At 41.4% G+C, this 15,181-nt stretch overlaps 1 protein-coding gene across 6 annotated transcripts in view; it reads right to left on the bottom strand.

Moving 5' to 3' along the window:
• Positions 1-15,181, bottom strand: part of PDGFRA (platelet derived growth factor receptor alpha) — a 42,738-nt gene that overhangs the window by 13,606 nt on the left and 13,951 nt on the right. For all 6 annotated transcript variants that reach the window (XM_073237604.1, XM_073237605.1, XM_073237599.1 and 3 more), the window contains exons 3-15: positions 14,713-15,030; positions 11,701-11,961; positions 10,562-10,692; positions 8,753-8,924; positions 8,471-8,660; positions 6,382-6,497; positions 5,340-5,466; positions 4,102-4,295; positions 3,288-3,382; positions 2,937-3,069; positions 1,088-1,192; positions 603-713; positions 191-344 (exon numbers count right to left, since the gene is read on the bottom strand). In XM_073237604.1, coding sequence (XP_073093705.1) covers positions 191-344; positions 603-713; positions 1,088-1,192; positions 2,937-3,069; positions 3,288-3,382; positions 4,102-4,295; positions 5,340-5,466; positions 6,382-6,497; positions 8,471-8,660; positions 8,753-8,924; positions 10,562-10,692; positions 11,701-11,961; positions 14,713-15,030 — 2,107 coding nt within the window. The remainder of the gene's footprint in view (positions 1-190; positions 345-602; positions 714-1,087; positions 1,193-2,936; positions 3,070-3,287; positions 3,383-4,101; positions 4,296-5,339; positions 5,467-6,381; positions 6,498-8,470; positions 8,661-8,752; positions 8,925-10,561; positions 10,693-11,700; positions 11,962-14,712; positions 15,031-15,181) is intronic.

Below are 15,181 nucleotides of genomic sequence, written 5' to 3' on the forward strand. Positions count from 1 at the left end.
GGCATCCCTGGCCAGCACAGCAATTTATGTATCTTCAGTTGGCCACATTTGAACAGCAAAATGGCTCCCAGAATGATTCCAACTCTCGCAGGTTGCTGGACACAGTCTCCAGGCATGGACTATCAGGATACACTGGTCTCCCCATGGGTGAGGCTTGTAAGACAATGATTCCCAGCAATGTCTCTCTCACCTCCGTGTGCTCTCATCAGCAGGGTTCAATCCAAAGATGTCCAGCTCTTTCTTTGGCTTCTCTGGGTGGCGGCTCAGGAAGCTGTCCCTATTCTTATGCAAATAGTTGACCAAATCCCCATAGAAGCAGTACTCGGTGATGATGTAAATGGGGCCTGTGGGGTCCAAAACCAAAGATGGGTTATAAATATGAAAAACAGAAAAGCCATGAATTGCTATGGTGGCACTGCCAAAAGACATTGCTCAAAAACAACAAACTTCCATCAAGTAAATGAAATACAATCAATTCCATTCAAGGGACTTACATTCGCTGGTATGTGTGGAGGTAGAGAGTGCGGGTTTAAAAACCCTGGGCAGTCCTCACCACCACAGGTGTTCTATGAAAATCCTCACTCCCAGGTCAGTAAGCCTACCTGACTTGGTACAGGCTCCCAGCAAGTTTACAATATTTAAATGCGGCCCCAGGTGAGTCATTATCTTCAGTTCAGACATGAGAGCTTGTTTTTCACTAGATCTGGCTGTGGCTGTTGAAAAAATAAATCACGTATAAGTTCAACTGAGCTATACCTTCTTCCCAGAAAAAGCCAATAACATGGCTAATCCTGTGATTGGATATCATTTATTTACTAAAAGAGAAACAGTGCCTTGGTCTAGGCTCTATTAATTAATTCCTAGTCGTCAGGGTAAAAAGAAGTCACTAAAAATAACAACTCTTGATTTTCCAACATACGGGCAACAAGAACAGTCTAGACCAATGACAAAGGAGTCTAAATATACAAAATACCTAGAGCTAAAAGACTCAAGATCTAGTCCTAAAGTTGGCATTTCCTGGCTATGTGTGAGCAATTCACTTAATAGCTCCACGTTCAAAAAATCCCACCCAGGAAGGGGCACTTACGTTTTAGCATCTTCACTGCTACTTTCATGACAGGCTGGGACCGGCTTAATCCATAGGCAGTTCCTTCAACCACTTTCCCAAATGCACCAGATCCCAGGATACGACCTACGGGCAACCAGAACCATGAGCACATGCAGCTGTCAGGCAGCATCCCCTCTGCTGTATTTACCATGGCCAGCACTCGTGGGTGCACAGCTGGGTGGTGTTTTTCCTGTATGGAGTAAGCATAATGATTCCTCCAACTCATCATGTCAAAACAGAATGGAGCCCACAGGGAAGGAAATTAGTATAATTGCTTTTGCCAAATATCATTTGCAAGGGAAAGGAAAACAGCCGGGAGAAAGGAGGGTGCAGCCCTCCCTGGCATGAGCACTCTGTCCACCAGCTCAGCACTAGGCCAGACCGTGGACTCCATTGCACTTGTCTTCTGTGGCTCTCACTCAAACCTCCTGGTTCTCTTCCCTTCTGTTTTTGCATGTATCAGAAAACAGGCATCTTTTGCATCAGTAAGTCCTTATCCATTGGAACTACTTCAGTATTCAAGATGCCCCTGATTCCAAGGAGGGATGAAGGAAACTTCAGGCTGGTCTCCTTGCTGCCTGTGTGTCAGGAGATGGGAACAGCAGAGGTAATCATGCTCCTGGAGCACAACGCCATATGAGAGATACAAAGTGAAGTGGGAGCAGTCAGCCCTGTCTCAAAGAGCTCAGACTACAAGGGACCTTGCTGGAGTGGCCAGTCTCACCATGTGCAGCAAAGCCAGGGGAAGACTCAACTCACAGAGGGCAGGCACTACCAGCTGGCCTTGACTCTGACTGTGTTTGCACTGTGGAAACTGTACCTGGAAAGGGATTGCTTCCTCAGCAACATGGGCTTATACAGGAGCAGAAAGACACAGAAATGCCTCTTAGCATATTAGGGACATTGTCCTTTTCCCACATACTTTATTACTTTTTAACCTTCCCTAAGCTCCTTATCCCTTTTTGTAAAAGGGTAAAATAGGGGGTGGGGGGAAGGAATATAATAAAGAAAGCTTATTTCCCCAACGGTAAGTCTTTGAAATTGGGAGTAGCTAGGGTGTCTTGTTTGATTTCAGGTTAACTAACTCAAAGGAAAGTAACTCTCTTTCCTTGCTCTATTTTAAAATAAGGCAACTGGGTAATCAAAACCGCCTTTGGCATGCTCCAAAGTACATACCATTTGAATATCTATGGTGACACAACCTCTAGCTCTAACTTTCATTTGTCTTTGTCCTGTTTTCATTCATTCAGAATGTAATAAAAAAAAATTCCTTTGCACTAAGCTTCATGTACTTGGTCTCGGCCCAAGATTAAAATATTTGAAATTTGTGATAAGTTAGCTTGATTATTTTTACATGTTTTGCTTTAAAATGTACCTATATTTTTATATTCTCTGTTCTAAATATACATTCTAAAGAAGTGTCCAATACATCCTCAGAATGTACTGGATCAAAATATATTTTGTGGTTGTCTTCGTTCATGTCTCATCTTTTCCTTTTTAGTCACATAAATTAATCTCATTTTCAAAAATTTGTGTCATTTCCAAGCAAAGCCCCTTCAATGGGTATCTTTGGTATGCCTCATATTCACTTCCCTTTTGTGAAATTTTCTTTAACCATAATTTGCTATGGAAGAAGATTTAAAAAATCATTTCAGTGATCCAATGAACTCATTTTCAAGACAGAAAAATATTTCTGAAAGCCAATTTCTATTGCCTGGCTTTTACTAAGCACAAGCTCAGATGCCTTACTCCTCCACAGATCTGCAAGGAGTAGAGTCATGTGCAATTCAAAGGGGAGTCTCAGGAGACCATCCTGGTAGGAGCTTACCAAGCACTAGTCCATCTCTCGGAAACTCCCATCTTGAGTCATAAGGCAGCTGCATCGGATCCACATAAATATATTCGTGTCCATCAGGGCTGATTGATTCAATGACCCTCCAACGAATTTCATACCTCGGTTTCTATAAATGACCAGGACAGGAAGCTGGTGAGTTACTGAAGTCCGAATGCACCAAAGCTTAACCGCAGCATCAAAGCAGCCAGACACTGTGCGATTTGACACCTGCAGTCAGCACATAATTACTGAGCTCCTTCTCTGTGCCAAGCACTGAACTCCATTACTCTTCTTCTTGTTCTTATCAGCTTACAAGATTTTAAGACCTTTGAGAAAAATACTTACCTGCTTCCAAATGACAACCAGAACAATAAGTGAGATGATGACAATCACCAACAGCACCAGGACTGCGGCCGCCACCGTGAGTTCAGAACGCAGAGCTAGAGGAGGGAGAGGGGCGAGGAACAATGTGTGAACATGCAGAAGGACAGGACAGTGGTGTGGCTGCGTCTGGACCAGAAATCTGCCACTGCTGGTGGACAAGCATGAGGGCTCCCTGGCTCGCTTTAGGGATGGGCAATGCTGTCTCTCAAACATCTACACACACGAAACTTCTCCACCTCTTCCCTTGGAAGAGAGAGGGACAAAATTCAATCAGAAGAATGCAATTATTTTCTCCAAAGGTGCTCCAATGTTAACTTTCTGGGCAGAACAGGAATCGGAATGTAAAAACCGATAAATGAGATTGAGAGCCACTGTAAGTTCAGAAACTTAATTTTGAAAGGTTTCATTTTGTTTATATTGCTTTTAGCTTCATTAATGATTTTTTAAAGACTTCAACCTGTCTCAGCTGTTGTAAGGAGCAACAACAAGATAGAAGATCCTCCTTCTTCGTCCGCCACCCTCACACTCAGACTGCAGACAGTGGGTAGCTATCTGGTGAGACAAGCAGAGCGTTGAGGCTGTCTTGCCAGATCTGAATCTGAAAGAAAGGCTCCCACACTGATGCCCAGAGAAAGCCTTTCAAGAGCATTTGGAGCTGAAATTCTGCCTTGGGACCTTCACTCCTACAGGATCCCATCTGGGATTTGAAGTTCCACCTGAGGGACAAAGGGCTTGGCTGACCACTTAGCACTGTCCTGACTGACAAGCAACTCACTGGGAGCCACCAGCTTCAGCTCTCGATTCTCAGCCCCAAGGAGATTCTTTGCCAGACATCGAACCGCAATGGTCTCCTCCACTTTGGCGAAAGTCACTCTGCCCTCCACCGTACTCCTGTCTCGCGGGTGGACCTCTGTGATGATGTTTGAGATGTTGTTGGCCAAAATCATCCACGAGGTTTCATTATTACATCTAGAGAGAAAAAGGACACAGATATAGAGCCAATTATCAGGAGTCAAGGAGGTGAATGGAGCAGTGAGAATCGCTTAGACGGCAAGCAGTCTGACTGCCTGCACTTGGGGCTGCTACAGGTTGGCTTTCTTATCTTACATGCATGTTAACATTAAATGCCCCCGAGAAAGAATAGCCTACATATGGGTAGTTGAAAGTTAACTATTTATGAAAACACAGCAGATATAAGGAAGTTCAACAAACATAACTACCAATCCAAAGTCTTGAACTCATAAGAACAGTCTGACTTCAAGAATGTTTAAACATCCCAATTTCCACCCCCCCTTCAGAAAGGCCTGGTGCCCTCCCACCCCTTCACCCACACTGTGAAGAGCCCCTAAGGGTCACTAGGGTTGGAGCAAGCCCCTGGCTGAGTTAGGAAACCTGGATTCCAGCTCCAGTCAAGATCCAAGACTAATAGGGGATGATCTAAGAGTCTCAGCCTTCAGGAGAAGCAATCAAGGCTTCTGAACACAGCCAGTCTCCATGGATGGAGGTGCAGACATGGCACTCCTGTGTCCATTTGAGGAGCTAAGGAATGGGGGATGAAGAAGGAGCTGGTGAGTTAATTCCCACCAAACAGCAGGAGGCGAACAAGGTTGTGAGTGGTCACATGGGCAGTATTTCATTTATGTTCACATGCCCCTCCAGCTCCCAAATGAAGTTCACCATATAAGAAACGTGAAGTGAAAATGTGGACCAGAGTGGTAAAAATCATCTTAAGTACAATTTCTTTACATTCATCTTTTCAGATTAGCAACACTTTGAGAATCTGATAAAAGCAAGTGGATGTTCACAAACACACAAGTGCATGCATGCATATGTGCACACACACACTCACAGAGGTCCATGTTCAGAACCCTAATAGTTTATGAGGCTTAGGCTGAGTAAGAATCACAAATACAAAAAAGGGCCAGCAAAAGAAATAAAATGCATTTGAGGTCCTTTGCATTAAAGGAGAATACATTCTGACCACAAATGAATAGGAACATCTGGTGTCCATACTTCTTGATATCCTTGCAAATCATCCACTCAATATCAGGAAGAGGTGTCCCTTCAGCTGTGCATCTCACGGTCTGTCCCCCGGTAGAACCATGGTGGTCATCCACTAAGTCCAGAATAGATGAGGGAACTGCAAGATGTGGAAAGAAATCAGAATTGAATGGTTCATGTCCCAGGAATTCTCATGGCATTTGAACAAATCAAGTAATGACTGAGAGGGGGCAGAAACCAGTTGTGTACATAATAACTCTCTAGTTTAGACAGACCTACTTGGTTAAGAGCATTTCCAGTTTCAGGGTTTTGGAATATGTGCACTGAGGTGTTTTAAATCTGGAGTGAAGAAAGCAAAAAGCCCCTGTGGTTATCTGACTTGAAGGGCAAGGAGGGTCTTAAAAGCATATTATACCTTGGGATTCAACTACCGGATTCAGGTAAAGAATAATCTAAAGCAGTATTTACCAAAGTGCATCTGTGGGATATGATTAGGTTTTAAACATTTTTTTTAAAATCTATGATCAAATAAGTTAGAAACATGCTAATAATATCTATATCACAGATTTACTATGAGGGCCAAATGAACCCACTTAAGGCAGTACCTGGCATATGGTAGGTACTCAGCAAACAGGTGTTAGGCCTAAACAGGAACATACCTGGGCACTCCCTTCTGGCGGGGGTCACTGTCCAATGCTACAAGAGAAGCTAAGCAAAAAGGCAAAACTCTCTGGAACAATCTAAGGTCATCTGGACCAAAAAGCATCACTTCATTCTTTCCAAAATTAGAGGTGCCAGATTGACAAGCAGGTGGTAAGGAAGCTGCTGGAGGCTAGGACTCCCCAATCAAACTTCCAGAGTAGCCTGGAACCTTCTAAAGAATTGTGTGAGTTCATAAGTCCAACAAAGCCATCCCTGACTGCAATGTCTACAGAGCCTACTTCTCCCCTAAAAGTGTGACTTTTATCTCCATGACCTGGGAGAAAGTGCCAGGCTCTCCCTGGGAGGCACTCATTCACTGAGCTAGCATTATCTTCAGACTGCCCTTACATACCCTGAGTTAACAGTTCGAAAGTATAGCTCTTCACGTCATCTTCGTTTTGAACTACAATAGTATAATGGCCACTGTCTTCTTCCTTAGCACGGATCAGCTTTAATTTGCTTCGATACCTTAAAAGAAAAGGACTTTGTTTTAGTAAGTAGCAGCCAAATAAATTATAATTGCTTAAGTGATTACCATGTCCAAGGCAAATTTTATTTTTGTAAGAAGTAAAAACATCTTTTTTTCTTGTCCTTATCATTACTTCCTAGGATTTTCAATACACTTTCTATATATTGAAGTTCTGAGTTGTAGACACTTAATTCTTAAAAAGAGGACCAGACATTTTGAGATAAGCAATGGCTTATGTGGCTACAAGAGAAATTGGCTCTGGTAAGGTTTGACTTCTGAATGAAAATAAACACATCCCACCAACTTTCCTTTTTTTTCCTGAAGCCCTTGATTTTCACCTTTTAAAAAAATACTTGCTTCCCCTAAATATCCATCATTTAGGTAGTTCAGCCAAACACCGGACCACCACTGGGAGAAAGGAGGACATTGCCTACATACTGATATGGAGAAGTCACCAGGATAACATTCCCACATGCTTACATTTGTTTAAGGAAACTCTGGGAGGTTTCAAGAGAACCTAATGAAACTAATAAAAATATTTCTCTGTGAGTAGGGAGGAGGAAGGCCCTGGGCAGATGGGCAGGAGTGGAGTGAGGCTTCTTAAAGTGCAACTTCTTTATGTCTGAATATTTTTAAAAAACAGGATTCCTTCATCAATTTAAAAAGTAAGAAAAACATATTGCTTCACACTTTATTAAAGGGAAGCTTCCCCAAAATCATTTCTTACATGTATTATACTGACATTTGGCCATGTGTGGTGTGTGTGAGTGTGTGTATGTGCATCAATAAAGTGTTTGCCCATTTGGTGGTCCTTCTTTATAAAACATCACAGTGTGGAAAAGCAACTGGAACAGAGAACAGCACTGGCCACTGAGTGGGAGACCTGGGGTGTTCCTGGAATTCTCCACACCTGCCAGCCATGCAGGGTCACCTCACTGCACTCCAACCTCACAGCCTGGTGGGAAGTTTGGCACCGCCCACCTCCTCCCACACCTCCACTTCACATCATCAGAAAGCCTCCCTGACTCAGCGCTCCACTTCTTTCGCCATCACTGTTCAGAGCTTGTAACATTCCATTTTCTCAGATGCCACTTCTCAATTACACATGGCATCTAGTTCAGAAAGAGGACAGCAAATCCTGAGGTTAAGCGAACTGAGGCGAGTGGCTCCGTCTCCTCTTCCCTGAAGGCTTGAAATAGAGGGTTGTTGTTAGCCTCTGATAGTTTCTGACAAGGGCACAAGGCTCGACTGGCAGGGCCCTTCAAGATGCAGCTTCTGCTCCTGGATTCTAATCAGAGCTCAAAATTGAAAGACACCTCAAAATGTCATGTGATCCATTTCCTTGCCTTGAAGGACCTAGTTACTATTAACCATATGTTACACATGAGGAAACTGAGGCTGAGGGGTGACTTACGCAATGCTTCACCACTAGTTAAGAAATGATAGCATTCTACCATCTCACGAGGGCAGGGTTCCAAAATATTCATTGTATGTTTTCTCCTAATCAAATTTAACCAGATGCTACATTTCTTGTGGTGGCCTCACTGGGACAAATGCATTTCAAATTAAACCAATAATGTTTTGTTTCATGTGGTTTATGTGGTAATTGCCTCGCAACTAGAAACATCATACATGTCTACTTGCAGCACAGATAATGAGTATCAAGGAATATATTCAATTCAAGAGGGGCCAATTTTACTTTCTTTCCTCCACCCCTGGCTGCACCCGGGAACCTCTCCTTCACTGGGAGCAGAGCTTTTCAGTTCTCTCTTCTCATTTTACCATTAGATACTTACCAGCATACCAGTACCCTCATTAAATGAAGGTAGCTGATTTCAAGTACCTCCTGTCTCAGATTGCTGAGTCTTCTAGTTTGACTCTTGGTTGGGGTTATTAGACATGTGCAAACCTCAGTCTACCTGGGGATAGACAAGGAAAAGAAACGGCATCCTTGGGAAGGGCATTTCTTTACCTTATTTCCTGAATCTTTTCTATGTCAGTGGTGATCTCAGTGAGATTTTCAATCAGAGTCAGGTTGTCCTTCAGCCAGGATATCCTGGGAGGGGGATAGGCCTCCACGTCCACCACAAAATGTTTGACTTCATGCAGGTCCACAGCTTCCAACTGGCTAAAGTTGGGTTTGATTTCAATGAACCCTTTCTCTGTACAGGGAAGAATTTCCATTAAATAAGGATTCCCACACAGTGGATCCCAAGCAGCATGGATGACTGACATTTTAGTAAGCAGAATGTACCATGGACAGAGATGGTGACTTTCTTCATTTCTTTGACCTCCTTGGTGGCCTGGCGTGCAGCACATTCGTAATCTCCGCTGTCTTTCACTGTGGCCTCAGGGACTGTCAGAGTGTACACCAGTTTGATGGATGGGACCTTGATTTCCTCGAGCGTTGTCCGGCCTTTACCTTTCTACAGCAAAAGGGGAGGAAAAACGACTGTAAAAAGCTACTCCAAAGAGTAGGCCCCTGTGCACACTATGGACTGTGGATGATAATCATGCACCAGAGAAGGTTCCTCCATTGTAATGAATGTACCACCACATGGGGATGGCGATAATGGAGGAGGCTGTGCATGTGTGGGAACAGGAGGTATATGAGAAATTCTGTGCCTTCCACTCAGTTGTGTTGTGAATCCAAAAAAATAAAGTATAATAATTTTTTTTTAAAGCTGGCTCCTTAGAAGGTCATGTTTTTAAAGAATATTTAATGAAATACTTGGGTGTTTGTGATATACTGCCAAAGGAAAAAGGATAGAACAGAGTACTATTTAAAGTATAACACCTATTAATTATTATATTTATCTATGTATACAAAGTATTTAAAGGACTTAACTCCCTAGAATATTAACAGTGATATTCTGGGAAGGGGTTTTCCTTCTGTTTCTCTACATTCAATAAAATTTCAGCAATAAACCTGAATTATTTTTACTATCTAACAAAAACATGTTTTATAAAACAATACTTTGATTATATATTTTTTGGTCAAATAGCATGTACTTTGATTTTGGGGGAAAAAATGTCTACCTGCAATAAATGAAATGTTTATGTTTTAGGGATTAAAGGCAATCAAGTATGAACAGAAAAATCAAATGGTTTCATATTTCAAGGAAGAGTTACACATACTGGACTATGAATGTTTCTTCAAAGCAAGAGGTTTATAAGGCAATATATGAAAAAGCCCAACTTCCAATCAGCTGCTCTGGAGAGAGAAATGGATAAAAGGACAGAGGTTACCGAGAGCAGGGAACAGAATTTCAAAAATTAGAAAATGAAAGAAAAAAAATATATGTATGTTGGTTTTTGTTTTCCATAAGGCTGATGTATTAAACAGTTCATCATTTCTGCATTGGACTATCACGGCCTTTCCTGTACACTCACTGCACTGCATTGGCATGAACGAGACCCTGTGCACACATCACCAGTAACCTAGAGATGGCATACGGCTTCCCTTCCCCAATTCCATCTCCATTTCTCCCTTCTCCCAGCTCTAGCAAAGTGCTTGGGATTTAGCAAACATCACTAAATCTCTGCTGAATGATTCAAGTGATGCCTATTCATTGAAGGTAAGCCATGCCAAGAAAGATCTGGAAGGTTGGAGGCAGAACAGAGTCCTGGGTGGCAACAAAACATAAATGGAAGAGGCCCAGGCAATCAACATTATCAAATGCCTCAAGTTCAAAGCATGGAAGCCAAGAAAATGAAAATTAATGACTCAGCAATCACCATATTTTAAAAATCCATTTGTTTTTTTGCTTTTCTAATTTTTTGGCTGTTATCTTGTAGCCATAGAATCTTCCTATTTCTTTCGGACTTAAGAAAAAGAAGGCTCAGTGTAAAATCTCTATGCATGTTGAAGGTCCTAGTCCAGCTACTGTCATCTCAAACTCTCCCATGGCTCAAAAAACTAGAAAGTCATCTAGTCAAATGTGCTCATGGTACAGATGGAAGCTGAGCTCTCTAAAAGCCTGGTGTCATGCCCTGTCACTGACAGGTCTTTTAAGCCCTGCTGTGCCCCACTCATGCCACCAGGAGCCGTGAAAGTACCTACCACTTCTCCAGGGTAAGTCCACTGAAGGTCAACCACCTCGTTGTTAAAGACGGCGCAGGTGACCACAATCGTGTCCCCCGACTTATATACAGTTTTAAGAGCTTCCATTTCTAGATCAAGTTCTGATGTTGCTGTTTTAAAAAAAAAGAACAAACATGATGACCCAAATATCCACAGTATAGTTAGGATCTTATAAAGTTTGTTTTTTGTTTTTTATTTTTAAGAAAACCCTGAAATAATTTGCAAAACCACTTTGATCAAGAAAAATTTTGAAAATCTCAGAAGCTTTGATTTTGTGTTGGCATATGCGATTTGGTATTTACCTAGAATACAAAGTAATACATACACACAAAAAAACAATAGTAAAAATAAATTTCAATCAAAAAGAACACCTCATTCCTGAGCATTTGGGTTAATTAGGGCTGTCCTCCTCCGCAATCACCTTTCCTGATGTGTTTACCCACTTAAGCAACCAACCCTTTGCAAGCAACAAGCCTCAAGGCACTTTGCCTCCATCCCCATCATTTACTCTCCTATTCTCTGCCACTCCTCTACGCAGTTATTCTTTGCACTTTTCTAGAACCTAGCACAGTGCATGGCTTAAATTAAGCCCCTTGTAAGAGTTAAATAGCAAACTCAACCGCTGCCATACCTACATGGGAGTGTTCAATAAGTCTATTGACTCAACTATGTATTACACTTTCCCATTCACATGAATCACTCACATCAAAGGGATGACTACAACTACAAGCTTTTCTCAAAATTGAAATCACTTTACTTAAGTTACTAAAATTAATCTAATCTAACCCCCACAGGTGTGTGTTTGTTTTTAGGGCCTCTGTAGTCAGGAATGTGAGTAAGAGGCTTATGAAAGAAAAGAATTCCTTACAGTTTTTTCAATCAACTGATGAAACATGAAATCTTACAGGGGTAAGAAAGCTTTTGCCTTTAGTAATGCTAAGCTTAGTATTATTATAACCATAGAGGTCAGCTTAATATTGTATGGTAAAGGTGAGGTCCTAAAATCCCAAAGATTCACAGTCTCTGTCAGCAGGGACTATGATTTTTTTTTAATCCTACATGCATCTGATTATTTTGCCTGTAACTCTTATTTAAAGGGGGGGGGGGTGTACAAGTACCTTTTAAAGCATACACATTAAATGGGATGGTCTGGAACTTCTTCCCTCTGACAGTAGCCTCACAGATATAGGGCCCAACACCGAAGGTTCCGTTAAAGCCCTGTCTGCTGTCATAGGAGGCCGTCACTACCCCGTCACTGCTGAGTAAGGTCACCGGGGTCTCAGGATCAGTTGTGCGACAAGGTATGATGGCAGAATCATCATCCTCCACAATGACTAAATAATCTGTCATTCCTAGAGGTACAAAGGCTACATCTGGGTCTGTGATTTAAAAAAGGAAGAAAAACATCTTAGGTACTAATTTCACCTTTACACCTACATGCAGAAAAATTATCCCACTAGCATTAGCCATATTAGGTACAAATTATGCCTTCACATATATAGCCCAAAGTGTCACCCCATTGACAGTGATCATGCTAACAGCTAGAAGGTGATTTTAAAGGATGAGCAATACCAAATTGCCTAAACCCTAATAAAAATTACTGATTATAATATAAATATTATCCAGGAATTGAAATCAAAATTTAAACAGCCATTCAAAACAAGAAATGGACAATAATTGACTCTATTCCAAACAAGAAAAAATTTTCATCCTTTTTAAATATTGAAATGTTTTTTAAAATTCCTACAACCCACAGACAGTATTATTGAAAAGTAGTATAGAAGCCTATCTATTAAAAAATAATCTGTCAAATAATAAGTACAATTTATAATTTCATAGTCTGAGAATTTCCTTTTCAAAAGAAAACCAGCTGCTTAGCAGACTCACAGTCCCCAAGAAGGGACTAGCAGTTACCAAAGGGGACAGGTGAGGGAGGGCGGGTGGGGAGGAGGGAGAAGGGGATTGAGGGGCATTATGATTAGTACACATGGTGTGGGGGGTTATGGGGAAGACAGTGTAGCACAGTATGACTCTGTAGCATCTTACTACACTGATGGACAGTGACTGCAATGGGGTATGGGAGGGGACTTGAAAATATGGGTGAATGTAGTAACCACAATGTTTTTCATGTGAAACTTTCCTAAGGGTGTGTATTAATACCTTATTAATACCTTAATAAAAAAGAAAAAAAGAAAGAAAAACAGCTGCTTAAACTACTGTGGTAAGAAATACTGAGACTCTCAAGCATCAGTTTCAGAAAGGGCTCTGTACTCTCCATAACTAAAAATAAAAACATCTCTAATTGACAATAAGGCAGGGCCCACTTGGGTGATGTTTGGGCTGAAGGGAGGCAGGAACAAGAATTTTTGGATGATCTTAGGTGATCAGAACTCCAAGATTTTATATATGTTTAGCAAACCCACGTTCCCACCATTCTTTCATAGCAGCGGACATTTATGTGTGAATGAAGTTGGAGTGACATTCTAAACACCTACTTTTGTTGAAACATTTTTTTATTGTTAGGAAGGAAGGTTCTTATAGATAACAGGATCATGAAAGAAGTGAAGAGGGTCTAGATCTATGGGGTGCCCACAGTAACTGAGGCAGGAAGAGGAGCCAATTTAAAAAACTTAAAAAGAAAAGGCAGAAAGGTAGGAACCTATACTTCAGAAGCCCCTTACCTTACCTCTGCCAAACAACAAGGATGGCAAGAGTTGTAAGTGGTTTGTATGTGTTTGTTTGTTTTAAACTAAGCACTCCAGCTATAGCCCCCTTGAATTTACATTTTGACATTGTCATTACTTGAATTTGCATTTAGAGTTCCAAATTGTAATCCAAACTGTTAGCAAAGATTCCAGCAAACAAAGCTGTTAAATTTCAGGTTAAAATTCACAGTTTGGTATCCATAACACATCAGCCAGGGCTTCCTGTAAAATGCAGGTTTTCCTGCCATCATGTACCATCTGTGCATTGTTTAAATAATGTCATGGTCCTTTTAATAGCTTGCCCTTGGTACAAGTGAATATATATAGATAGGGATGCAGATATGAGTATAAATATAGATATAGGTATAGACAGAGATTCAGATACAGAGGAACAGATAGACAGGTACAGATAAGGATATAAACACCAATACAGATATAGAAACAGTTGTAAGTAGATACAGATACATGTACAGATATAAATATAGGTACAGATATGGATCTAGATTATTATAAGGAAGTGCACAGAAAAAGCTAGCTGGGTGGGAGACCAAATGCATATCAAGCTCATAGCTAAGAGCGGTTGATTAGGGTGGCCACTGTGAGAAAACAAAACACATTCCCCCCTACAGAGGCTGGCTCTAAAATCCATCACAACCCAAGGCTGTGCCCCCCAGAGATGCTTCCAGCCAATGACTGTGTGGAACTAGGGTTCCTTTGGCAGGAGCACCCGGGGCCTCCTTTACAGAGGTTTGGACTACCCCACCTTCCTCCCTTCTCACCTCACTTCCAGTGCAGGTGGTAGCTCTCCCAGCCTCTGCTGGTCCCTCCCAGAACCCTCTCATTGGCCTCCCCCTACTAAATCGTTTGCATGCTTAATCCCATCTCACTCCTATCCACATCTGCTTCTCAGAGGACACGAGACAAAATCATTAGTATGCCATTTGCCCTTAAATTTTAATTAGAAAGAAAAAACTCCTTCTAACTCGTCAAGAGTAAATACATGTTTTATTGAATCTGAAAAATAGTGCTGCTGTCTGGAAGCTATTTTAATTAACTATATGCAACTCCCAAGATAGGGCCTACCTAATTAACTTTTGTTTCAGTTTCTGAAACACAGTAAACACAGAGAAAATATTTGCTGAACTTGACTGAATTGAATAGAAATGGTACATTTGAGATTTTTTGCACAATGCCAATGAAAGACATGCTATAATGAACATTATTTTCATAACTTAATACAGTTACAAAATGTTAACAATGACTATTTCTATACAGTGATATTACAAATGATCTTGATTTGTGTTCTGTATTTTTCAAATTTTCTCCAAAAAACATTTATTATTACTATATTTTTTAAACTCAAATACAGTTAACAGGTGAGACAGGACAATAAGGAGTTTGATCCCGGGCACCCATTCAGCTCACCTGGTACATAGATGTAGATTCGTCTGCCTTCAATCTCATTTTCCTCTGTCTGAGTGTGGTTGTAATAGCAAGTGTACAATCCCGTGTGGGCTGCGGAGGCATTGACCACTGCCAGCACTGTCACAAAAAGGCCACTGTTGTTCTCCTCATTTCTGATTTCCACATTGGGGTTCTCTTCTTCAGACATGGGGTACTGCCAGCTCACTTCACTCTCCCCAAAGCAGCTCAGAGAAAAGGATGAATTCAGCCGCACAACCTTTTCATTTTCATTTGGAAGGATAGAGGGCAATGAAAGCTGGCAGAGGATTAGGCTCAGCCCTGTAACAGGAAACATGCTCTGAATAGGATGCAGCCAGAAAGGACAGTCTCACCCAGAGAACTAAGAAAAGCAACAGTAGCAGCTTATATGAACAAGAACCATTTCTCTACAAAATCCCGTTAGCCTGGATGCCCATGAAAGGCCCCCGGT

Source organism: Manis javanica, chromosome 5, assembly GCF_040802235.1.
Source record: "Manis javanica isolate MJ-LG chromosome 5, MJ_LKY, whole genome shotgun sequence".
In the NCBI taxonomy this organism is placed as follows: Eukaryota; Metazoa; Chordata; class Mammalia; order Pholidota; family Manidae; genus Manis; species Manis javanica.